At 53.4% G+C, this 25,001-nt stretch overlaps 1 protein-coding gene across 3 annotated transcripts in view; it reads right to left on the reverse strand.

Moving 5' to 3' along the window:
• The window catches only part of LOC132084120 (acid-sensing ion channel 2), a 487,082-nt gene that overhangs the window by 82,948 nt on the left and 379,133 nt on the right, over positions 1-25,001 (reverse strand). The window contains exon 1 of one of the 3 annotated variants that reach the window (XM_059489122.1): positions 3,730-4,296. The exons of the other annotated variants lie outside the window; for them this stretch is intronic. Within the exon in view, the coding sequence (XP_059345105.1) occupies positions 3,730-4,269 (540 nt within the window). The 5' untranslated portion in view covers positions 4,270-4,296. Of the gene's footprint in view, positions 1-3,729; positions 4,297-25,001 lie in introns of those variants that run through there. 3 annotated transcript variants of the gene reach the window in all.

The raw sequence follows: 25,001 nt of genomic DNA on the forward strand, positions 1-25,001 counted from the left end.
GCTTCCTTCCCTTGGAATCAGCATGTGGGCAGTTGGGGAGGTTGGATTTATCCAGCTCCAAGCATTTCTGGATGGTTTGCCCATCCCTAGCAGTGCCCAAGGCCAGGCTGGACAGGGCTTGGAGCACCCTGGGATGGTGGAAGTTGTCCCTGCCATGGCTTTCAGGTCCCTCCCAACCCAAACCATTCCAGGATTCTTAGATAACCACCCCAAAAGCCCAGCTTCATGTCCAGCCTAAAATAAGTAAAGCCACACCTTGACTGAGGCAGGAGACTCCACCTGATCCATTCACAAACCCTGATCCTTCTGGAAAACACTGACAGGCACAGCAAACCCCTCCTGGAGCAGGCCAGGAAATAACCCAGAGCTGAGCCCTCCTAAATGGAACAAATCTAACGGGATTTATCATCCCAAGCTCCAAAGATCACTGCAATCCTATATTTCCATTTCTTAAGGAATAAAAGCAACACTTCCCACACTGTTGGCATTGCTGGGCTCATTCCACAGTGTCCTCTTCCTTTTCCATGTCACCCACAAAACCCAACACCCTCTGCCCCCACGGTTTGGAGGGAATCTGCTGTGGGAGATGGGCTGGGAGGAGCAGGAATGTCCTGGGTAGAGCTGGAAGCACTCACAGGAGAGCAGCTCCCTCCCCCAGCCCCTTTGCTCTGCTCCACATCTCACACAGGACTCGTTTGCTCCAACTCCCCTCTGCTTTGGGCTTTTGCACAATTTGGATTGTGCAAACCCCAGGAAAGCCTCACCTCCCCCTGGTCTTTTGGCCCAGAAGATGCTCTTGGAGCACCTGAGCAGGGCTAAAACCTCTAAAAATTCTCTTTTCACCCCATTTATTCCATTTGCATTTATCTTTTCACACTTCCTGCCTCATTCCTCTGCCCAGCTCACACCACAGGATTTTCCTGTGTCTCCTTGGGGTTCTCCCTCCAAATCCAGGAAGAGAAGCAGAAGCTCCAAGTAGCCCAGACAGGAGGGGCTCAGCCCCAGGTGTGGCACCTCCATCCCGCAGACACATCTCTTCCTTCCTTCCAGCTCTTCCTTAGGTGGATGCTCCTCTCCAAAAAAAATCCCATCCTCAATTCCCAAACACTCCCATCCCTCAATCCCCAAACACTCCCATCCCTCCTCTCCAGACAAATCCCTGCTCAAGAAAAGGGGTTTGGTTTGTGCTCCAGCCCAGGCCAACACTGGGAGCAGCTCCTGGAGGAAGTCGCCAAACTCAACTGGGGGAAAATCACAAATAAAACGGGATTTTGGGGCAGAGCCCTGTTCTGAGCTCTGGGGACACTCCCAACCCCAGGAATTGTTTCCTGCAGGCTCCACAGGGAACAGCTCTCTTCACCTGTGGTGGAGAAGCTCCTCAGCATCCCCTCAAGGACAAGGCAGAGGTCACTCCCTCCCCTGTTCTGTCACACAGGAGGAGGAGGAGGGACCAGACGTGCCAGGACACAGGGAGGTGGCACCGACCCCCCTCACCTGCAGAGCTGGGGCAGGGAAAGCAGATCCAGGTGGTTCCTGGCACAGGGACTCCCCTCTCCTCCACCCTGGAGCCACACAGTCCCTTCGGGATGGGAAGGATATTCTCCCTGTTTCCTCAGCTGAGCAATGCCCTCAGTGCTGTGAGCTCCAGGGATCACACCCCCAATTCCTCCCTCCCAGCCTCGGGGAGTAGCTTCTGAGACATTTCCAGGATGGCTGGAGGAGACCTCACTCTTTGGGCAGCCTGGTGGCTCCAGCAGCAGCTGCAGAGCCGAGAGTGCCCAATTCCATCCCACAGGAACTCCTGCATCCCCCCCAGAGCAGCTCCTGGGAGTGCCCAATTCCATCCCTGAGGAGCGCCTGCAGCACCCCCAGAGCAGCCTCGGACACAGCAGCGCTCCAGGATTTATCCTGGCCGGGACAGCGGGACCCTGGCCAGGTTTGCTGCACCTTAGAGGAGTGAGGGCTCGGTGAAATTCGCAGTCAGCCCCTCCTGGCACCGGGAGATCCTGCCCTGGCACCCAGGAGGGGGAGGCAGCTTTTCCCCACTGCCCACCGCCTGTCCCTGCTCTAATTCCCGAATTTCCTTGTCCCACGGTACCGGATTGTCCTGCTGGAAAGGTCCTGTCCCAAAATCCGTTTTATCTCGGATTTCCCCCCAGCTGTGCCGCTCCCGCTCGCAGCAGCAGCTGCTGCCTGCACGGCCGGGGCAGCTCCTCCATCCCTCCTCCGGAGCCTGCACAGTTTAGCGGCTGCCGTGACAAGCCCAGAGGGACAATTCCGTCTCATTTCCCGGCTGCATCCCTGGGATCCATCTCGCAGGCAGAGCTTGCTCTGTCCCCACAGACCCCAGCCCCCGTTTAAGGATGCTCAGCCCCGCAGAGATCAGAACACCGGAATATTCCAGCACCACCAGCATCCCGCTGCTCCCGGGCATCCTTCCCGTGTGTCCAACACACCAGAGCTCCCAACAGTCCCACCGGGATCCTCCCAAGCACGGATCCCGCTCCTAGCGCTTTGTAAAGCCCTGCCCCGAGCTTTGGGGCTCAAACACCTTTGGGATCAGCTCGGCTCAGCACAGCTCCGCATCCCAAAGCGCTCCAGGGGTCCCAAAGGAGCGGATCCAGGGGATGCTCGGGGAGCCGAAGGAGCCCGGGCACGGCAAAGCCCGGCGGGATGGGCAGGGCTGGGTCGGGGGACCTCGGCTCGCACTGGGGAAAAATCTGAGTGCGACTACGCTGGGAGCAACGCGGGACGTGGGAAGACAGCGGCGGGGATGGTGCGACATTAATTTAATTATTTCTCATTAAAACCCAAGGCAGCAGCCAGCACCTCACACGCCTGACAGTCACCCCTTAAACCAGAGAGCATCACTTGGAGCCGGTGCAAAAACCAGCGAGAGGGAAAGCGCTCGGTGGGCAGCGACCCGCAGGGAGCTCCCGGGCCGGGGGGAACCTCCCGGCCATGCGGGACCTGCCGGATGCTGCCGGACACACCGAGACCTGCTGGACCCTCCGGAACCTGCCGGACACAGCGGGACCCACTGGACTCTCCAGAATTTGCCGGACATACCGAGACCTGACGGACACACGGGGACCCTCCGGGACCGCTGCGACCCCGGAGCACTCCGGGCACGGCGGGCAAAGGCGCAGCGAGCGGCGGGGCCGGGAGGGGACACGGAGCGGAACCGGCACCAACCAAGAGTCCCTTAAAGCGACATCAGCCAGGGGTGCCCTTGGACCGACACGAACGGGGAACAGGGACCGGGACCAATACGAGCCGGGGATACCTCGGACCGAGAGGAGCCGCAGGCACGGGACAGAACCGACACCAACTGGGAGTCTCTTGGTCCGACACGAACCGGGAACAGAACCGACATGACCCAGGGGTCTTGGACCGACACGAACCGGGGACACGGACCAGAATCGACACGAGCCAGGGATCTCTTGGACCGACACGAAACGGGAACAGAACCAACACGACCTAGGGGTCTTGGACCGACACAAATCAGGGGCACGGACCACAACCGATACTACCCCAAGGCTCTTGGAGCGACTCGAACCAAGGACACGGACAGAACCGACACTACCCAAGGTTGGACCGACATGAACCGGGACCAGAATGGACACGAGCCAGGGCTCTTGGACCGACATGAACCGGGACCAGACCGACACGACCCAGGGGACCCCGGACAGGAGCCGAGAGCAGGGGATGCTCCCGGCCCGCACTCACCGCGGAGAAGTTGTGCGGGCCGCAGAGCTCGCCGCGGTACTTGCAGGACAGCAGCATGTCCTCCAGCTGGTGGCCCAGGCGGTCCATGAAGTCGGCGCTGATGCCCTCGTAGTGGCGGGGCGGCAGAAAGAGGCGGAAATCGGCCAGTTTGGCGAACCAGCGCAGCCGCGCCTCGTCGGCGCGCAGCAGCTCGGTGAGCAGCGGCCGCGCGGTGCGGTTGGGCAGCAGCAGCCCCAGCCAGTGCCCCGCGTAGTACAGGTCGCCCTTGGAGAGGCGAGGGAAGCGCAGCGGGTTGTTGTTGCACAGCGTGACGGCGGGGAAGGGCAGCTGGCGGCTCCACTCGGTGCGCACGCGGGTGTGCGAGGGGAAGGCGAGCCAGTGCAGCAGGCGGTCGGAGGACCAGGCCAGCAGCAGCCCCAGCGCCGTGCAGAAGGCGAGCACCCAGAGCGCCCGGCGCGCCGGCGCCGCCCGCGCCGAGCACATGAGGCGCAGCCCGTGCAGCCGAGTGCGCAGCGCCGGCGCCCGGCGCCCCCGCGCCATGGGCGCTCCCCTCCTCCTCCTCCTCCTCCTCCTCCTGCCGCTCGTCCTCCTGCGGGCCGGGCTCAGGGCGAGCAGCGCCGCGCCATCCCCGGGCCCCCCGCCGGCTGCGGCCCCGAGCGGCGGGGGCAGCGCCCGCGGGCGGCCCGCGGCCCCGAGCTGCGCGGCGGGCGGCAGTTCCGGCAGCGCGGCATGCCGGGCCCGGGGCCACCGGGGCCACCGGCGCCGCCCGCACCGCCCGCCCCTGTCCCTGTGGCTGCCCCTGTCCCTGCCCGGCCGCGCCGCTCACATCCCGCGCTGCCGCGCCCCGCCCGACACCGGCACCGGCACCGACCGAGCCCCGCCGCGACCCTGCCGGGCTCCGAGCCCGCGGACCCCGGGACCCCGGCGGGGAGAGCGCTGCGGGACCCCCGCGCTACCCCCGGCCCGCGCCCGCCCGCCCCGCGCCGCGCCCGCCCCGCGCTGCCATCGCCGAGCGCTCCGCCGGGCGCGCCCGGCCAAGGGCTGCGAGCAGCAGGAGGAGGAGGAGGAGGAGGAGGAGGATAAGGAGGAGGAAGAGCGGGACGAAGCTTGCCGAGGTGCCAGTCCCGGCCGCTCGGCGCTCGGGAGGCGGAGGGAGCGATGCTCGGCGCCGATCGCGCTGCTGCTTTCCCGGAGTAGCCCCCCGCTCCTCCTCCTCCTTCTCCTCCTCCTCCTCCGCCCCCCGTTATCCCCCGGCTGCCGCCGGCCCCGGCCCCCCCGCTGCCTCCTCCCTCCTCCGGCAGGAGTTTGTTTTTCTGCTTTTCAGCAGCCCCGGGGGAGAACATAATATCAAGGAAAGCCGGGGGTAACGGAGGCGAGGCTTGCAGCGGGCTCTGTGCGGCCACTGCGATCCGGGGAGGGGGGATGGATTGCGGGGGGCTCCGGGCTCGCTGCTCCCCGCGCCTCGGCTCCATGGAGCGGACGGGAAAGGAACAAACGCGTTCCGGGAAGCATCGCCCCCGCCCCTCGCTGCCCCTCACCACGAGCCTGAGGAGCCCTTCGGGGTCAGGGGCTCCTCCTGCCCTGATCGGACCACCAAAAGCCCCTTTCCCTTAACACCCCGTGCGACGGGAATAACTCGGGATGTGGATTGGCATCTCCTCGGCATTGCTGAGCTCGGATCTCTGCAAGCGGCTGCCGTTACCTTCATTTTGCTTTCAAACAGTACAGAGAAACATTCCTCTAATTGTGTCCAATTAAGCCGTAAGTGCCGGTAACTGCTCCGAATCCCCTCTGATATATTTTTTTTTCTCCCTCGGAATTAATTTTCCCTGTGCATTTGGAGCCGTATATTTTTACCCAATAGATGGAGTCGTTACAGCCTGCTTCTCTCCAGCCTCTCCCGGCGAGTTGCTTTTTTTATTGTGCCAAAGCTGCGAACGTGCAGCAGCCGCGGCTTGGGGGGCAGCCGGCCCCAAATCCCGCTCCTTGTCCTCCTAAAACACGGGGGGAAAACGGGACCGAGAGGCTGAGCCTGAGCCCTGCAGGGCGGGGGCGGCGGCAGCAGCACAAACATTGCCTGAGCGCAGCCAGGTGCCCTCAGATAACTCGGCTGCTTTTTCCCCAGCTCGTGTCCATGCTCGGGAGCATTTTCCTGTTTTTTAGCAGTGCTCGTGAGCAGCGAATCCTTCCCATCAGCCCAGCACCGGCCGTGACCCTTCAGAACCGAGTTCCCGTCTCCATGCCAGCAGCATCTCTGGCAGCTCCAGGGAGCCTCTCCTGCCGTTTTCCCGGCGGATCCCGGCTCGTTTTTCCCCGCCGCCTGTTGAAAGCACTGGGAGTTTTTCCCCTTGGCTCCCTCTCAGGATAACCAGCATCCCAAGTGCTTCCCCACCAGGTGGGCCGGGGCTGTTTTATTCATGATTTATTGCCACAAACGCAAGGAAATAAAAGGTGCTCGACCATGAACATCCTCCCGAGTTCCCTCCCTCTCCACGTTCAGCCCTGTGGCACAGCTTTCTCTGGCAGGCAAAGCCCAGCCCTGCACTGGCCTCACTTTCAGCTCTTTCTCTTCTCCAAAAGGTTTTTCTTTGGTTTTTTTTTGGTTTTTTGGAGTTTTTTGGGCAGATGCAGCCTGGCAAAAGCGGCTTGTGAAGGAAAGAGCAGCAGCTTTGCACGGGAAGCAGCTTTTCCTGAAATCCACTCCAAATGATCCACTCATATCTCCTTGATTTATTAGAGGGAAGCAATTTTTCTACATTAGCTGGCAAAGGGCGGTGGGATGGCCAAGGCCAACTGGAGCTGGAATCCAAAAGGTTCCCCACAAAAACATTCCAAAGCTAAACTAAACCTGAGGATGAAATTCCCAGGTATCACCTGGTGGGACATGGCCCAACCTCTGGAAATTCTCTCCATGTTTGCAGTTGTTCGGGAAAGCAGCTCATTCCCTGCATCTGAGCCCTGGGTGATTCCTCAGGCAGCCACAGCAGCTCAAAGGCTGATTGGACCTAATTAAGTCCAATAAGAAATAATTGAGCTGATCCAGAAATATTGCTAATTAACCAACAAGTCACTTGAAAATTATCCCTTGGGCTGGGTGAGTTTCCTCCTTCTGGAGGAGAATGGATTGGGGATTCTGTAGTTTGACAAATTCAGTGAATTATTGTGGGGAATCCCACCATTCCCCACCCAAAACATCCCCTGGGTGCCCCTGAAAGGGCACAGGAAGACAAATTTTGGAAGTTGTTCCAAACAAAACCTTTGGCTTCTTTTGAAACTTAATTTTCACCTCAAACATCGACCTGGATGAAGACAAAAAGGATTAAAGAAAAGCTTGAAATCCCCTGGAAAGGAAATTGGTTTTGTTCTGCTGGATAGTGTCAGTATTAGTATTAATATTTGTATTTATTAGTATTAGTATTTATCCTGGAAGGGATATTAGTATTTATTATTAGTAGTAGTATTTATTATTAGTAGTAGTATTTATTAGTATTTATCCTGGAAGGGAGCAAAGGCAGGCAGGATCCCCCTCCAAACTCCTCTCCCAGGTGATTTCAGCCCCCTTCCCTGGCCCTGTGTCCCTTGGAGCATCCCAGGGGATTTCTGGGATTTATTCTCTTGCTCTCCTGAGCAGTTCCTGCTGGAACTGAGCTCATGCTGAGTGAGCAGCAGATTTATCCTGGGTTTTATCCCTGTTTTTTTCCCCTGAGGTTGGCCCCAGGCATGGAGGAGCTCTGGGGCATCCTCTGCTCTGCTGAGCTTCTAGGGGCCAGAATCAGGGGGAGAAATTACAGGGCTGGGATCAAATGGGGCAGGATGGGGCTTGGATTTTGGGAAACAATTCCTCCCTGGGAGGGTGGGGAGGCCCTGGAATAGAATTCTTGCAGAGGCTGTGGCTGCCCCTGGATCCCTGGAATGTCCCAGGCCAGGCTGGATGGAGCTTGGAGCAGCCTGGGCCAGTGGGAGGGGTCCCAGGGGTTGGGACTGGATGGGCTTTAAGGTCCCTCCCAACCCAACCATTCCAGGATTCCCTGATCAGCTTTCCTAGGCTGGATTTGGTGCTCCCAGAGCCTCTGGAATACAAAGATGGGGATTTTTGGCTCTCAGGTCCCCCTGGGCTGGGAATGGGATCCCTTTGCCAGCACAGAGCCATCTCCAGGGGCAGGAGCAGAGCCTGGCCCCACTGGGCACAGCTGGATGTGAGCTGGATGTGCCCATCCTGCAGAGCCCTGCCTGGGCTGGACTTTTGGGACATGGGGATGGATGTGACCCCACAGCTCTTGGGGACAGGTGTGACCCCAGAGCCCCTCCTGGGACAGGCGTGACCCCAGAGCCCCCCCAGAACAGATGTGACCCCACAGGATCTGGGGACAGGTGTGACCCCACATCCCAGGGTGTCGGGGCAAAATGAGCCTCAAACCTGTTCTGCAGCCCCCAAACCTTCGGGAAGAACTCCCTGCTCTGCCCAACCCTGCAGAATCAATTCCTGCTGGAGGCACAAAGGCACAAAACATTGGAAATTGGGGTTTCCATGGAAGCCACGGCTCGGCCCTAAAGCCAGCCCTGCTGCCTCAGAGCCCAGAGATGTGACAGCCCCACCCTGGGTTGCAGAACTTGGGGAGCTCCACAAACATCCACAGGGGGGCTGCTGTTGTTTTCCTTGGCTTTGTTTCATTTTTCATGCAAATAAATAAATGCTTGGGCTTCCAGCTGGGAAGTTCTCCCAAGGAATGGAGGGGATTTTGGGGGCTGCAGGGGTTTGGGGCTGTTTTTTTTGAGTGCAGGCAGGTGAAATATTCCATCCATCCCAAAATGTTGGGAGCACATAAATAGTGCCAGGATTTCTGCATCTGCTGCTTCACCCCAGCAGCACCAGAGGAGTAAAAACGTTAGGATTTCACAACCCTGCTCCAAAACAAAACAAAAGATAAAAAATAGGGAGATTTTGGATATTTCATTTTCTTGTGTGTGTTTAAAGGAAAAAACCTGGGAGAGATCAAACAAATGCCCAAGTGTGGTGTGGCTGCTCCTTTGGGAATTACACTGGGAATCCCAGCCTGGGTAAGGGAAATAAAGTGGGATTTTCCAGGCTTGCACAGAAGGATCCATTGGGAAGATTTCAGGAGCCAGATCTTGTCTGGGCTGTGGACCCTGCCTGTGGGGGTCCCTGATCCCAAAGGATCCTTGCACATCCCAAAGGATTTAATTCTCATTCCTCTCAGCTTTTGGAGGGGACACGGGGCTGATCCAGGGGTTTAATTTGGGATCAGCTGTGGATTGAAGGTCCTGTCCTGTGCCACACATGGACTGGTGTGACCCCACAGTCCTTGGGGACAGTTGTAACACCACAGGGCTGTTGAATTGCCTTTAATTAGCAGGGTCTGCTTTAATTGGTATTCCTGGCCTTCCTTAAAGCAATAAAAGGCTAATCCATAAATAAATGTGTTTATAGAGATAGATATTTAAATACCTCCTTCTTTTCCTTCTGCAGGTAGGGAAGAGGAAGGATTTAGATCTATTTTAAGCTCACAGCTGGCATCCTCCCAATTATCTCCTTTTCTCCCCCCCATTTTCCATATCACTGCTGAAGAAGTGAGGGGAGGAGATGAAACAAATGGAAACACCTCTGGATTTGGGAAGGATGGATTTGTACAGGAATTCTTGGGAGCAAATGAAACAGCCAAGTTCTCGTGGCCTCTTCCTATCAAATTCCTTCTTTGCCATCAAGAATGGGGCACCCTGGACCTGCCAGGGAACAGATGTTACCCCACAGGCTCTGGGGACAGATGGATTTTGGGAAACAATCTGGGCCCAGCCCGGCTCTGCTCCAGGGCTCTCTGTGGATTTTAGTGGTCCCAGGGCTGGCCAGCAGCCTCCCTCCATCTATGGGGACTCCCAAAACTCTGAGCAGAGATTAAAAAAATGTCATAGAATGGTTTGGGATCTTAATTCCCCCCCCCCCCCAGTGGCACCCCTGGCCCGGGGCACTGCCAGGGGTGCAGGGGCAGCCACAGCTGCTCTGGGAATTCCATCCCAGCCCCTCCCCACCCTCACAGGGAAGGAGTTTTCCATATTTGCAACCAGAATCTCCCCTCTGTCAGTGGGATCCATTCCCCCTTGCCCTGTCCAGGTCCCACTCCACAGGCCCTGTGCAGCTTTTGGGGCCCAGGACAGGCCCAGGGACCTCAGGATCCTGCAGGGCCTTTGGATGGGCTTGGCAAACCTACAAGAGGGACTGGAGGAGCGATGGGAACATCAAATCAGGGAATCCTGGAATGGTTTGGGTTGGGAGGGGACCTTACACCCACCCAGTGCCACCCTTGCCATGGCAGGGGCACCTTCCCCTGTCCCAGGGGCTTCAAACCCCAGTGTCCAACCTGGCCTTGGACACTGCCAGGGGTGCAGGGGCAGCCCCAGCTGCTCTGGGAATTCCATCCCAGCCCCTGCCCACCCTCACAGGGAAGGATTTTCCATATTTTCAACCAGAATCTCCCCTCTGTCAGTGGGATCCATTCCCCCTTGCTCTGTCACTGCAGGTCCCAGCCACAGGCCCTGTGCAGCTTTTGGGGCTCAGGACAGGCCCAGGGCCCTCAGGATCCTGCAGGGCCTTTGGATGGGCTTTGCCTCCAGGAGGGATTTCAGCAGTGATGGTAACATCAAATATTAGCATCAAATCAATGTTAGCATCAAATCAGGGAATCCTGGAATGATTTGGGTGGGAAGGGACCTTAAACCCACCCAGTGCCACCCCTGCCATGGCAGGGACACCTCCCACTGTCCCAGGTGCTCCAAGCCCCAATGTCCAACCTGGCCTTGGACACTGCCAGGGATCCAGGGACAGCCACAGCTGCTCTGGGAATTCCATCCCAGCCCCAGCCCATCCTCCCAGGGAGGAATTCCCCCCCAATATCCCATCTCTGCCATTCCCTGTGTCCTGTCTCTCAATCCCAGGGGACAATGCAGGGACACAGCCATGTGAGGGCCTTGGTGTCCCATCCCTGAGCTTTTGGGGCACTTCCCCTCTTCCCTGGCCCTGCTGGAATTATCCTGGATCCAGGCAGACCAAGGGGAAAGGGAAAAGAACAGCTTTGAAAGGAGCCCTGACATGTGCAGGGAAAGGGAAATCCATGGGACACATCCAGAGGCTGGGAAATGAATCCAGCTTCAGGAAGACAATGAAGATTTGAGTATTGAATATTGAGTATTGAGTATTGACTATTGAATATTGACTATTGCCTATAGACTATTGAATATTGAATATTGAGTATTGAATATTGAGTATTGAATATTGAATATTATCTGTTTTCTGGCTCTCAGACACACGGATTATTCCAATTTTTCCCCTGAGCCTCTGAAGTTCAGAGCCTGGGGGTTTTCTGTTCCTGTTTATTCTCCTTTTCCTTTTCCCCAGTTCCTGAAGGGCTGGAATTGGCTGGCAGCTCCTGGCTGGGAGCTCCTCTTTTGGCTGCTGAGGGGCTGCAGGGAGGGGTGATGCTCTCCTGCTTCCCTTGGCACTTCAGTCACACTCTAAGGCTCCACGGCTGGCACCACTGGAGATGTTCTGCTTTAATTAAAGAGGAATCTCGGGATGGAAAAACTTCCTGAGCCCATTTTGCTGTTCAAACCTGGCTTGCTCAAGTCTTTGGTCCTGAGATGTGGATGGAGCTGATCCATATGAGATTGGGTACCTCCTACACATTTATATGGGATTGGGCATCACCTTCATTTGGATTGGGTATCACCTACACTTTTATTTGGGATTAGGCATCACCTACAACTTCCTTTGGGATTTAGGCACCTCCTGCACCTTCATTTAGGATTAGGCAGGACCTACACCTGCACCATCACCTCTGGATGTGGCAGTGAGCTGTGACAGGGGGAAATGTGGGAGGGAATTCCCATCCTCCCTGTCCTGGGGAATTGTTCTGGATACCCCATGGGAATAAGCCTGGAGTGGGCTGGAGGCTCCTCTGCACCTGCCCTGACCCCAAATTTCACATTCGCAAGGGGAGCAGCACCTGGAAAGGAGGAGGCTGGAGCTTCCCAGCCCGTGGGTCACCTTGGGACACCCTGGAGGGCCATGCTCAATGTTCCATGTCCTGCCCTGTACCTGGAGAGACAATTCCCTGCTAATTCCGCCCCCCCTTCCTGAACCTTTTTCCCTCCCTTTAAATTCACTGGACCTGGCAAATCCAGAGGAGTACTGCTCTGTGTTTGGAGAGGATGGAAAATTCTCTCTCTCAGGGAGTTTGGCCTCGAAACCAAGTTCAGGGAGAAATTCCTTAAGTTGAGGTTTGTTCCTTGTCATTCCAAGGGATTTGAGGGCTCTCTTGGCAGGAGGAGAAAAGGGGAAAAGCCCTTTCCAGGTGGAAAAAGGGAAAAAGCCCTTTCTTCTCAAACCTGGAGATGTTTCCAATCCAAGAGGCTGCCACATCCCTGCTCCTATGGCAGCAGGAGGGAAGTGGGAAAATGAGGTTTCAGATCCTGAAGGATTAAAGGAAGGGTCACCTCCACACCAGCCTCTGATCCCACAGCACCAGGATCATGCTTGGAAGTTCTTTTGTTCCCTGAATCTGCTGGAAAACAAATGTGGAACTCCTGGGCTGGACTGGAGTCTCCACTTGGAGGTTTGGGCTGGAATTTTTGGGATTGAACAGCCCTGGAGTGGTTCCTGGGTCAGCCCCAGAACTGCCACTGAAACCTCCTCATTCCCAAATCCTGGGATTTGTGGCACAGGAATTACAGGGAAATTTGCTGCTGCAGAAATTCCCATTTAGGGGTTGGAGTGATTGGCCCCATGTCACAGATTGCAAGGCAAGATGGATTCTATTTACCATCTGTATGGCAGTTCTGTTCAGTGGGCAGATTTCCTTATCTCTTCCACAGCTGGGGAGACACCTGCTGATAACATCTATTGAGTGTCCCTGCATGACTGATAAGAGCTACAGCATCCCATGGGGAGATGTGAGCCCAGAGGGAGGAGCCAAGCATTCCTACCTGGATATAATCTGGAGATTCTGGAACACCAGCACGGCTTCTCCACTGGATTCCCAGAGGAACAGCAGCTGCCTCTTGCACTGGATCCTCAGAGGCAGAGACTGCACCTTTCTACAGGATCCCTGCTCCAGCAGAACCAGCCCTGACACTGCAGGAGGGCTGAGCCACAATTCCAATGGGACTGCTGCCAACACCCTGACCCACAGGGTGTCAGGTTGGGTTCTGACTCTGGCAGTGCTGTTCTAGTGTACTGCATTGTTTATTTCATCCTTTTATTTTCTTCCCTAATAAAGAGCTGTTATTTCCTGCTCCCATATTTTTTGCCCTTAATTTCAAATTTATAGCAATTCAGAGGGAGGGAGTTTGCATTTTCCATTTCAGGGGACGCTCCTGCCTTCCTCAGCAGAAACCTGGCTTTCCAAACCGAGACACCCCATGTGGGGAATGGTGGAATCCTGGAATGGTTGGGGTTGGGAGGGACCCTAAAGCCCCTCCTGTTCCCAGCCTGGGAACCCCTCCCACCATCCCAGGGTGCTCCAACCCCTCCAAGCTGGCCTGGGACATGGCCAGGGATGGAGCAGCAGGGCTGGAGATGATTCCAGAGGTGGCACCCAGAGCTGAGGGCTGTCGGGACAGGAGGGGCCCTGTCACCATGATACATCCTGAAAAATCCTCTTTGCCCAGGATTTTCTCCTGGGAAGCTGAGAAGCCTTAGAGAGGAATGAAAACAATAATTATCTGATTGCTGCTCCTGTTTGCTGCTTTGAAATGTGGCTTGGACATTGTTACCAACAGGTGAATGTTTGATTGGTTCCATGTGAATTGTTTTCAATTAATGACCAATCACAGTCCAGCTGTGTTGGACTCTGAGTCAGTGACGAGTTTTTTATTATTCATTCTTGTTAAGCTTCTGATGTATCCTTTCTCTTTCTTTATAATAGCATTTTAAAATATATCATAAAATTAAAATTAAATTAAATTAAAATAAATCAGCCTTCATAAAATTCATAAAATTAAATAAATCACCCTTCTGAGAATATGGGGTCAAAGTCTCATCTCTCACCTTGTCCTGGGGACCCTCACAACATCACAGGACCCCAAGGTTTGGGGTGTTCCCGTCCCAGCTTATCCTTGCCAAGCACGGGGCTCACCTTGGAGGAAATCAATTAATGCAATTACTGTAAAAACCCCTGCAGCACCTGTGGGATGAGGCTGGAAGCACAAACATGACCTGATGCTGCTCCCTGTGAGCTCCCAGACTCTGCAGAAACGGGGAAGAATCCAGAGCTCCTCCTGAGGGAAGCAGCCCCTTTCTGCTCACAGCAAAACCTCCCCCTCTCCGTCAAAAAAAAGCTTCAATTCCTGTCAAAAATCCCTTCAAAGGATCCAATCTGACAGCCCCAAAGCTGCTCCAGTTCCTTGCAGATTCTGTGGGAATGCTGCCAGTGATCCCAGCAGGGCTCAGTCAGGCCAGCTCCAGTGTGGGATCCCAGGTGGCTGCAAACTCCACACACCAGAGAATTTGGGAATTTTTACCCCCTTCCTGTGGATTCCCAGGGCTGGAGGCTGCAGGGTGGGTGCTGAAGGTCTGTCCCACTGCTGTCCCTGTCATCTCAGGCCCAGGGGCATCCACAGGGATCTGGGGAAGCAGGACAGGCTGGGAGCAGAGCAGGTAAGTGCCACCTGAGGAGCTGCCAAACTGAAAGGATCCAACAAATTTTCCTTTGGCAGCCTAATGGTGACAGCAGTTGTGTGGGAAGATTAATGGAGAAAAGGTTGGATAAAATAGAAGCTCCATCCTGAAGTTTTTCAGCTGCTTTTTTGCAGTTATGTAATTGTAAATGACATTGATTTTTATAAAAACCCACAAACAACACCAGGAAACTTGGAATGTTTCGGGCTGGATTCTGCTCCTGCTGCCAGCAGAGGAAATCTGGGGTTTTCTTGGATTTCAGGGCAGTTTCAGGCTGGTTTTTCAGGGATGAGAAGCAGGATTTGGCTCTCAGTAGCCTTGGAATGGCACTGGAGCTGTGCAGGGAGCAGAGCAGGGGCTGAGCTGGCACAGTCAGGGAATTGTCTGGGTTTGTATCTGGCCAAAATTCCCTGTACAGGCTGTTCCTGGATAGCCAGCACCAGCAGGGACCAGGATTGCTCCTGGTGTGGGCTCTGTTCCAGCCTGGGTGATCCCTGTGACCTCCAGGTGCCTCTGGAAAGGCCCCCCTGCCCTTCCTGAGGAGCTTTGGGGGTTCCTGGCTCCCATCCTGTGGATCCAGAGCTGGGACCAAGGTTAAACCCAGGGATGAGTTTTTAGGGGAACGGTGAGATTTGGTCCAAGGTTGGACTCTGTGACCTTTCCCAGCCTCAGTGACCCTGGGGTGGCACCTGCAGGAGCAGCAGGACATTCCCAGTCCCATTTCCATTTCCAGTCCCATTTCCATTTCTAGTCCCATTTCCATTCCCATTCCCAGTCCTATCCCCATTTCCATTCCCAGTTCCATTCCCAGTCCATCCAGCCTGGCGGGACCTGGGATCACCCTCAGGGCTCCTGGGCTCATAGGACTCTGCTCACTCTGCTCAATCCCTGTTGGATCTGACCCTGAGACACAGGGAAAGGGAAGACACTGGGAAAAAATGGGAAATGATTCCTCAGTGTGCCTCAGTTTCCCCAGGTACAGCAGGAGCATTCCAGGCCCAGGCTGGGACAACGTTCAGGATCTGGCTCAGGTCAGTCCTGGCCTCTCTCCTGCCAGGACCCAGCCCATGGGAGCTGCTCCCTCTCCCTTTCCAGTCCTCAGGACTTTCATAGAATCATGGAGTGGTTTGGGTGGAAGGGACCTCAAAGCCAACCCAGAGCCACCCCTGCCATGGCAGGGACACCTTCCCTGTCCCAGGCTGCTCCAACCCATCCAGTCTGGCCTTGGGCACTGCCAGGGATCCAGGGCACCTTTCCCATCTCAATTCCCTCCCAATACCACACCAAAATCTGCCCTTTTTACCCTTTTAATGCTTCCCTGCATTCTCCAGCCTTTGGCTCCTCTGATGCCTGGCAAAGATTTTTTATTATTATTATTCCAAATCGCTGCTTTTTTCCTTCATGGAATCCCATGGGAAGGCAAAAGGAAGGGAGCTCCTGGGTGGGAAAAGCCCTGGAGGAACAAAACTGCAGCAGGAAAACATTCCTCCCTCCAGGAGGGATGTTTGGAGTGGCTCTGCCCTGGCACAAAGACCTTGTCAGGATTTGTTTCCTGAGTGTTCCTGGGGATGTTTGAATCCATTCCCTCCCCACTCTGAGGAAAAGGGCTTTGTTCCAGGTGTAGAAGGCACCAGGATGACATTTTGTTCCCTCTCTTTTGTTCCCTCTCTTTATTTTCCCCCCAAAATATTGGATACACCAATAGTCAGAACTCCTCTCTCCCCCTCTCTCCTCCTTTCCCAGCCCTTGGATGTGGCTGGATGAGCACATGGAGCTTCCCTGAGCTGTGGGTAATGGGCTGAATGATTCTCCACGATTTTCTCCAAGAGTTTTCCCTTCCCAAGGCTATCTCCTCTTTGGAGTTGATATTTTAAAACAATTTCCCTGGAGGTGAAAAAGCTCCCTAGAGAATTGAGAAAGCTTGACTGGAAATGCTCCCATCAAACCCTTCCTGCTCCCTGCTTTTGGGCAGCTCCCTCCTGCTGGAATTTGTGGCTTTTAGCAACTTCTCAGTGTGGCTTTTTTTTAATTTTATTTTTATTTTTTAAATTTAGTCCTTTATTTTGGGAACAAGATGCTTTAAGGAAGGATTTGTTCCCATGCCCAGCTGTAAAATCTGGGAATGAAGGGAGAATTTCTGTACCAGCTGTAAATCTGGGAATGAAGGGAGGATTTGCTCCTGTGTTCATGTACCAGTGTAAAATCTGAGAATGAAGGGAGGATTTGTTCCCATACCCAGCTGTAAAATCTGGGAATGAAGGGAGGATTTGATTCCATGATCTTGTACCAGGAGTAAAGTCTGGGAATGGAGGATTTGGCCCCATGTTCCCATGCTCAGCTGTAAAATCTGGAATGAGGGGAGGATTTCTGTACCACCTGTAAAATCTGGGAATGAAGGGAGGCTTTGTTCCCATACCCAGCTGTAAAATCTGGGAATGAAGGGAGGATTTGTTCCTATACACAGCTGTAAAATCTGGGAATGAAGGGAGGATTTGTTCCCATACCCAGCTGTAAAATCTGGGAATGAAGGGAGGATTTGTTCCCATACCCAGCTGTAAAATCTGGGAATGAAGGGAGGATTTGTTCCTATACACAGCTGTAAAATCTGGGAATGAAGGGAGGCTTTGTTCCCATACCCAGCTGTAAAATCTGGGAATGAAGGGAGGATTTGTTCCCATACCCAGCTGTAAAATCTGGGAATGAAGGGAGGATTTGTTCCCATACCCAGCTGGAAAATGTGGAATGAAGGGAGGATTTGCCCCTGTGTTCCAACTCTAAAATCTGGGAATGAAGGGAGGATTTGTTCCCATACCCAGCTGTAAAATCTGGGAATGAAGGGAGGATATAGCTCTGTGCTCCTGTACCAGCTGGAAAATGTGAGAATGAAGGGAGGATTTCTGTACCAGCTCTAAAATCTGGGAATGAAGGGAGGATTTGCCCCTGTGTTCCCATACCCATCTGTGACATCTGGGAATGAAGGGAGGATTTGCTCCCATGTTCCTGTACCTGGTGTAAAATCTGGGAATGGAGGATTTGGCCCTGTGTTCCCATGCCCAGCTGTAAAATCTGGAATGAAGAGAGGATTTGCCCCCTGTTCTTGTACCAGTGTAAAATCTGGGAATGAAGAGAGGATTTGTTCCCATGCCCAGCTGTAAATCTGGGAATGAGGGAGGATTTGGCCCTGTGTTCCTGTACCAGCTGGAAAATCTGGGAATGAAGGGAGGACTCCTGTACCAGCTGTAAATCTGGGAATGAAGGGAGGATTTGCCCCTGGGTTCCTGTACCAGCTCTAAAATCTGGAGTGAAGGGAGGATTTGCCCCAATGTTCCTGTACCACCTGTAAATCTGGGAATGAAGGGAGGATTTCTGTACCAGGTGTAAAATCTGGGAATGAAGGGAGTATTTGCTCCATGCCCAGCTGTAAATCTGGGAATGAAGGGAGGATTTGCCCCTATGTTCTTGTATCAGCTGTAAAATCTGGGAATGAACATGTTCCCATCTCCCCTTTGCCATCATCAATTCCCCAGTGCCAGGAGCTGATGGGAGTCAGGAGGCTCCAGATAAGTGGGAATCAGAGCTGGGAATCTGCCAGGCCATGGATCACCCTCCAGAACTCCCCCTCAATACTCCCACTAAAAGCAGAATCCTTTCTTTTCCCTGCAGCATCTCCTGCCCTCCCATCTGTCCCTTGGGACTGGGGACACCTGGGTGTGCCACAGCTGGGACAGGACACACAGGAAAGTTTTATTTTTATTATTTTGTAGTCCCCTTTGAGATACACAACCACCTTAGCCCTTCTTTTTAGGATTCTCCTGCTTTTTTTCCACTTCAATGAATGTCTCTAATTGTGGTATTTTCTGATAAATCCATTTGCCAGGATTTTTCTCCTGAGAAGCCTCAAAAAAGAAATGTAAACAATAATTATCTGATTGCTTGGAATGTGCTCTGGAGGTTGCTCACCAACAGGTGCATCTTTGATTGGTTCCATGTGAATTGTTTTTAAATAATGACCAATTCCAGTCCAGCTGTGTCAGGACTCTGGTCTGTCACGGGTTTTTATTATTCATTCTTGTTTAGCTTTCTGATGTACATGTATCCTTTCTCTTTTTTAGTATAGTTTTAGTATGATATGATATGATATGTTGATATGATATAATAATCATCCTTTTGAGAACTTGGAGTCAATTCTCATCTCTCACCTCGTCCCAGGACACACAACAACACCCCAATAATTAATAAACACATCTAATTGCATTCTATACCCTGCATATGATCTTAACTAATGAGAAATCATGGGATAGAGTATTCTTCTCTTTTTTCTAAAGTTCTTTTGCATAACATGATGCATCAAAAATCTCTGAGAAATGAAGACACTACTGTGATGCTTAACCTCATACTGAATGGAAACCTGGTTTGAAATCTCAGAATTTCCCAGAATTTCCAGTGATTTCCAAACTCTTCATTAAAAGCTGAGTTTATACTCTTACTCATGTGTCTGAGAACTTACATTATAATGTCTGAGTTTAAACCTTGTGCCTGTGGCCACTGAAATCCCCTCAATCCCCTCCTCCCTGGGGTGTTCTCCATGACAATGGAGCTCTTTTTCTCTTTGAGATCCCATTATGCACTGACTCCCCGGGGAGCTGTTCCTGCAATAATGGCACAGGACAAATAATCTGATATATTTCCCTGGAATAATGGCCCAGGACAAATAATGTGATTTATTTCCCTTTGCCATTCCTGCTGGGGATAACAGCAACACCTGGTGCTGAGCTTGGAAACAGGAGGAGGAATTCCACATTGATCCTGGAGCCAAGCTGAGGGTAAAGTGGTACAGAAAGCTTTTATGGGACACATGGGTTTGTTCTCCATGAGGGCTTGTGCAGCTTTGGGGCTGGGATGTCACCAGTTCCTTGGGACCTTGCAGTTCCTTTGGGTTACAAATGATGGGATCCCAGCCTGGTTTGGGTGGGAAGGGGCTTTAAGGACCCAGTGCCACCCCTGCCATGGCAGGGACACCTTCCACTGTCCCAGGGTGCCCCAAGCCCCACTGTCCAACCCGGCCTGGAACATTCCAGGGATCCAGGGGCAGCCCCAGCTGCTCTGGGAATTCCACCCCAGCCCCATCCTGAGCAGTCACTGAGTTCATTTAAATGAAATAAAATGGATAAAATTCCATCCTTCAGCTGGAACTTTGTGCTCTGGCAATGGGGACTGGGGCACCGAAGCACCTGAGTGCTGCAGAGCTGCCTCTGCTCTCCCTGCAGCAGCTGCTGGGGAGGGGAGCTGTCAGCTCCAGCCCTTCCCTGCAGCCACTTCAGTTGGATAAATGACATTTTTAGTGGGAAAGCTGAATCCAAACATCCTCAGTTGGCAGGGGCTGGAATTTCATTTGCCAAATCTCACTCTGACTGTGGAAATTCTGTGTTTCAGGAGGGTTTTCCAATGGCCAGGCCTGCAGGGCCTTTGGGGTGGGGGAGTTTTGGGGGGTCAGGATTTGGGCTGAGGAGGAGAAATGGGGTGCAGATGTGAAGGTGAGGGGAGGCACAGCTGGATGTGGGACCAGACACTCCTGGGATTGCAGGAGCCAACATCTCATCCCAGCCTGGCCCAGGAGAAGATCTCAGGGATGGGATGGGATGGGATGGGATGGGATGGGATGGGATGGGATGGGATGGGATGGGATGGGATGGGATGGGATGGGGGCTCTGGGGTGGAGTGAGTTTAATTCTGTCTGGATTGACCAAAATCTGACTTTATTGGGTAAATCCAGCCACACAAAGCCCCTGAGCTGGGTCTGCCAAGCTAAAATCCAGCAGGGAGTTCCAGGAGCCATCCCAAATCTTGCTGCAGCAGTGCAGGACTGGGGACTGGGATTTGCTGATGGTGTCAGATCAGGCTTGGGAAGTGACAGTGACATTTCAGGGGGACAGCTCAGCAGACAGCGACTGGGTGTGGGTGGCTCATCCCAGCTCTCCATCCACCACCTCTGGTCCCAACCCTTGGAACTGACCCTGAGGAGACCCAGCAGGAACAGGCACCCCTCAGATGGAGCTCAGGGATCACCTCCAGAGAGGAGGAATCAGCTCCTGACAGCCCAGATCCCACAGCACCCACTGGAACCCCCCTGTCACACACTTCCCAGGCACTCAGCACTATCTTGATCCATGGGGATGGATCCCAAATCCTTTTTCCAAGATCAAGAGCATCTTTTGGCAACCTTGGAGCAGCTGGGGCTGCCCCTGGATCCCTGGCAGTGTCCAAGGCCAGGAGGGACACTGGGGCTTGGAGCACCCTGGGACAGTGAGAGGTGTCCCTGCCATGGCAGGGGTGGCACTGGGTGGGTTTAAAGTCCCTCTAACCCAAACCATTCCATGATGTTCTCATCTCCCATTACCCACTACACAGAATCCTGGAATATCCTGAGCTGGAAAGGACCCCCAGGATCATCCAGCTCCTGTTCCTGCCCAGACTCCCCAACAATCTCACCCTGGGCATCCCTGGCAGTGCTGCCCAAACCCTCCTGGAGCTCTGGGACCATTCCCTGGGCAGTGCCAGCACCTCTGGGGAAGAACCTTTCCCTGATCTCCATCCCAAATCCCCTGGCCCAGCTCCAGCCATTCCCTGGGTCCTGTCCCTGCTCACAAGGACAAGGATGTCACCTCGTTATAGGGAATTTCCTTGTCGTTGTGAAATGTTGGACACAACCCATGTGAGAGCTGGAGGAAAAACTCAGGAGAAAAGTGACACTGAAATCAGGCAGAGAGAAACTCCTGACACAGTTTTGGGTATGGAAAGCAGAAACTCATTAGGACACCACCAGGACTTCCTGACCTCAGCAAGAACTGTCTGGGTCTTCCCCCTCTAACAAACACCCAAGGCCTGAGAACCAGCCCTGAGAAAAAGCACAGCCAAGACAGCAAATCCTCTTTCCCTGAGCTGTGCCTGTGCCCACCCGGGGCAGGCAGGAATCTGAAATCAGAGTAAGATCTGAACAACACTCCACCAGAACTCCCCAGAGCTGAGGAGTGGAAAGGATGGATAGAGACCCAAAGCCAACCTCCTGTTCCTATACCCAGAGCATTCACATGGCAGCTTTGTCCTGGGTTGTGAGACGTGGCTGGGGCGTGTGTTCTGTTATCATCTGTCAGATCTGGGGCAGTTCTCTGCTGTTCTTTGGGCATTTTCTTTACCTCTTTCACAGCCAATCCTCCCTCCAGGAGATCTCTCCTGTTCATGGGCCATTAATGATTAATTATCCTCTGTCCATGGCCAATGAGTGTCCCTGCATGGCTGATCAAATTCCACCATCCCATGGGGAGATGCTCCGCCCAGGGGAGGAGCCAAGCATTCCTACCTGGATACAATCTGAGATTTCAAGCACTCCTACCTGGATACAATCTGAAGTTTCAAGCATTCCTACCTGGATACAATCTGAGGTTTGGGACACCACAGCAGCCTTTGCCCACTGCATTCCCAGAGGAGCCCAGGCCCATCTCCAGCAGCCCTGGAGCTGCAGAGGAAAACTCCCCCCTTGTGCAGGATCCCTGCTGCAGCAGAACCACAGCTGGCACTGCAGGAGGGCTGAGCCCCCATGAGATGGGGCTGTGCCACCACCCTGACACACAGGATGACAGCTCCTATTCTCACTCTGGCAGTGTTGTTTCATATTGCTGAATTTTTATTTTATTTTTATTTCCCCTAATAAAGAACTGTTATTATATGAATTATATCTATGTTACATATATATATATATATATGTAATCTTATAATATGTTATATTATATATATACTATTATATATATGAAATGTCTAGGGCTAAAGTGATGCCTAGGGCTGTTACGATCAGGGCAGTTATTTTAATGGAAAGTGGTATGGTTGTTGGAGGGGTTTTTTTGGGGATGATAAATGAGGTGATGAGGAATCCTGCCAGGATGCTTCCTAGTGCAAGGCGAGTAATTGGAGAGGTTACTGCACTCCCATATCTTTGCCTGAGAGCCCCTTGATTTCACAATTATAATAATTCAGAAGTAGGGGGTTTACATTTTCTATTTCAAGGAAGGCTCCTTCCTTCCTCAGCAGACACCTGGCTTTTCAAAACAAGACAAGCTTCCAGGAAATTCTCCTGGTTTTCTTTAGCTCTGCACAGAAGCCCTGCTTAGGTCTGTCTTGAGCAGGATCCCAGGATTCCAGCAGCATTCCAGAGGTAATCCAGGCTTTGCAGTTCTGTTCCCCACTGCCCACAGGGGGATTTCCTGGGGATTTTCCAGGCAGGGCAGGATTCAAAGTCTGTACTCTGTAATTACTTTTAGTTGTTGCCTTCTCCTTTGTTGTAATTCGCCTGCTAATTATCGTCACCGGATTTTAACTCACTTGTTCCCATTAATCTTGAATTAATTACCAGGGAGTCCAGACTCCTTTAACACCAGGGTTGTTTTGCTTTTAATCACAGGTTTTGTGGCTCAGTGCTGCTGTGGCAGAAACATGGAAAGTTTCTGGAGAGGGGATTTTGGATGGACAGGAGCAGGGAATGCCTCCAGTGCCAGAGGGAAGGGATGGATAGGATTTTGGGAGGGAATCCTTGCATGGGAGGGTGGGGAGGAATTCCCAGAGCAGTTGTGGCTGCCCCTGGATCCCTGGCAGTGCCCAAGGCCAGGCTGGAGCAGCCTGGAACAGTGGGAGGTGTCCCTGCCCATGGGTGGCACTGGGTGATTCCTGAGGCTCCTTCCAACCTGGCACATTCCAGGGTTTTGGGATGGTGTTGGAAGAGCAGCCAGCCCTGAGGTGTCAGTGGGAGAAACCCCCAACATGTAATGGATCTGCAGCCTGGGCTGGGAATGATTCCCAAGGCTCCATGAGAAGCTTTCCCATTCCTGTCAGCTGTTCCTGCCAGTATTCCTGGAGAAGGGATTTCTGGAATCCCTGTTTGCCAGGGCTCTGAAGCTTTCAGGCTGCCTTGGTGCCCCTTTTGTTGTCACCTTTGGCTGAGCCTTCCCTCGGGAGACGATTTCACCAAACCCGTGTCAATCCCAGTGTCTGTGTCACTGTGTCACTGTGTCACTGGGGCTGTCACTGTGGCTGTGTCACTGTGTCACTGTGTCACTGTGTCACTGTGTCACTGTGCCTGTCACTGTGTCACTGTGTCACTGTCCCCAGGGTAGTCCAGGTCCTGCTGGCACTGCCCTGGCCAAGGCAGGGCTGGAGATGCTCCCCAGGAGCTGCAGCCTCTGGCTGAGCAGAGCCAGGGCAGGCACTGCAGTGACACAGGGACAGGCTCACCTTGTCCCTGGACTGTTCCCTCTATCCCAAGGCTTTCACGTCCCCAACCCTCCTCACTTGGGGTCACATCAGGTCCCACAACGTTTGCAAGGAAACCCAGGGTGGGCTTGGGTGACACTGAAACCCAGAGGGACACTTTGAGTGACATTGAGACCCCAGGGACATTTTGGGTGACATTGAAACCCAGAGGGACACTTTGGGTGACATTGAGACCCCAGGGACATTTTGGGTGACACTGAAACCCAGGGTAGGGTGGATGACATTAAACCCTCAGGGTGAAATTGGGTGACATTGAAATCCAGGGACTCTTTGGGTGACATTGAAACCCAGGCTGAGGTTGGGTCACAGAGATTCCAGCGCCATGGGGCTTTCAGGGCCACAGAGATTTCAGGGCCTTGGAGATTTCAGGGTCACAGGTTTGGAGCTTCCAGCTCCCTCCCAACCTCACCCAGCCCAGGATTCTCAGCCTTCCCCTGCAGCTGCTTGGGGTTGGTTTTCCCAATCTCAGGGAAGGTTTTGGAGCTTCCCTTCCTAGGACCAGCTCAGGTTCTGCCATCCCAGTCACTCCAAGCCCTTTCCCAGCCCTGTCTCCCCATCCCTGCTGTCCCCTGGTGGCTTTGGCAGCCCCTGGAGCTCTGTGCCCATCCCAGGGCCAGGCCCTGCCTCTGGGGGTGACCTTGGCTCAGGGAGAGGCTCTGCCTGCAGTTCCCAAGGAGGAATTAATAAATCCATCTCCACACTGAGCCAATTAGGGAGCAGGGCTGGCAGAGCCTGGCTGTCCTCATTCCCTGCAATGGGACCTTCCTCAGCTCCTGACTGTGATGGGAATATTCCAGCCTGGGAGCCTAAAAATAACCCTCAGGAACGATCCAGCATGCATGTATGACTCCTTGTAAATCCAAGATTTAACCCCCTCAGTGCATCCAGGTCTCCAAAAAGGAGCAGACTGGGAGAAGGTTCCTTGTCACCATGACAATATATAATTGTATCCTTTACAATATATAATGTATCCTTTCTCTTTCTTTTGTACAGTTTTAGTATAGCATTAACACATGATATGATGATATGATATGATATGATATGATATGATATGATATGATATGATATGATTGATATGATATGATATGATATAATAGGCTACAGAGAACATGAAGTCAAATTCTCATCTCTCACCTCATCCTGGGGACCCTCACAAACACCACAGTTCCTCCTCTCAGTCATGGAGGAACAGGATGGGTTTGGTTTGTTCTGTGTCTGCCAGGTCCCTCAAGGGGATCCATCCCAGGGGTGTCACAGACATCTTTTA

Source organism: Ammospiza nelsoni, chromosome 26, assembly GCF_027579445.1.
Source record: "Ammospiza nelsoni isolate bAmmNel1 chromosome 26, bAmmNel1.pri, whole genome shotgun sequence".
Classification (NCBI taxonomy): domain Eukaryota; kingdom Metazoa; phylum Chordata; class Aves; order Passeriformes; family Passerellidae; genus Ammospiza; species Ammospiza nelsoni.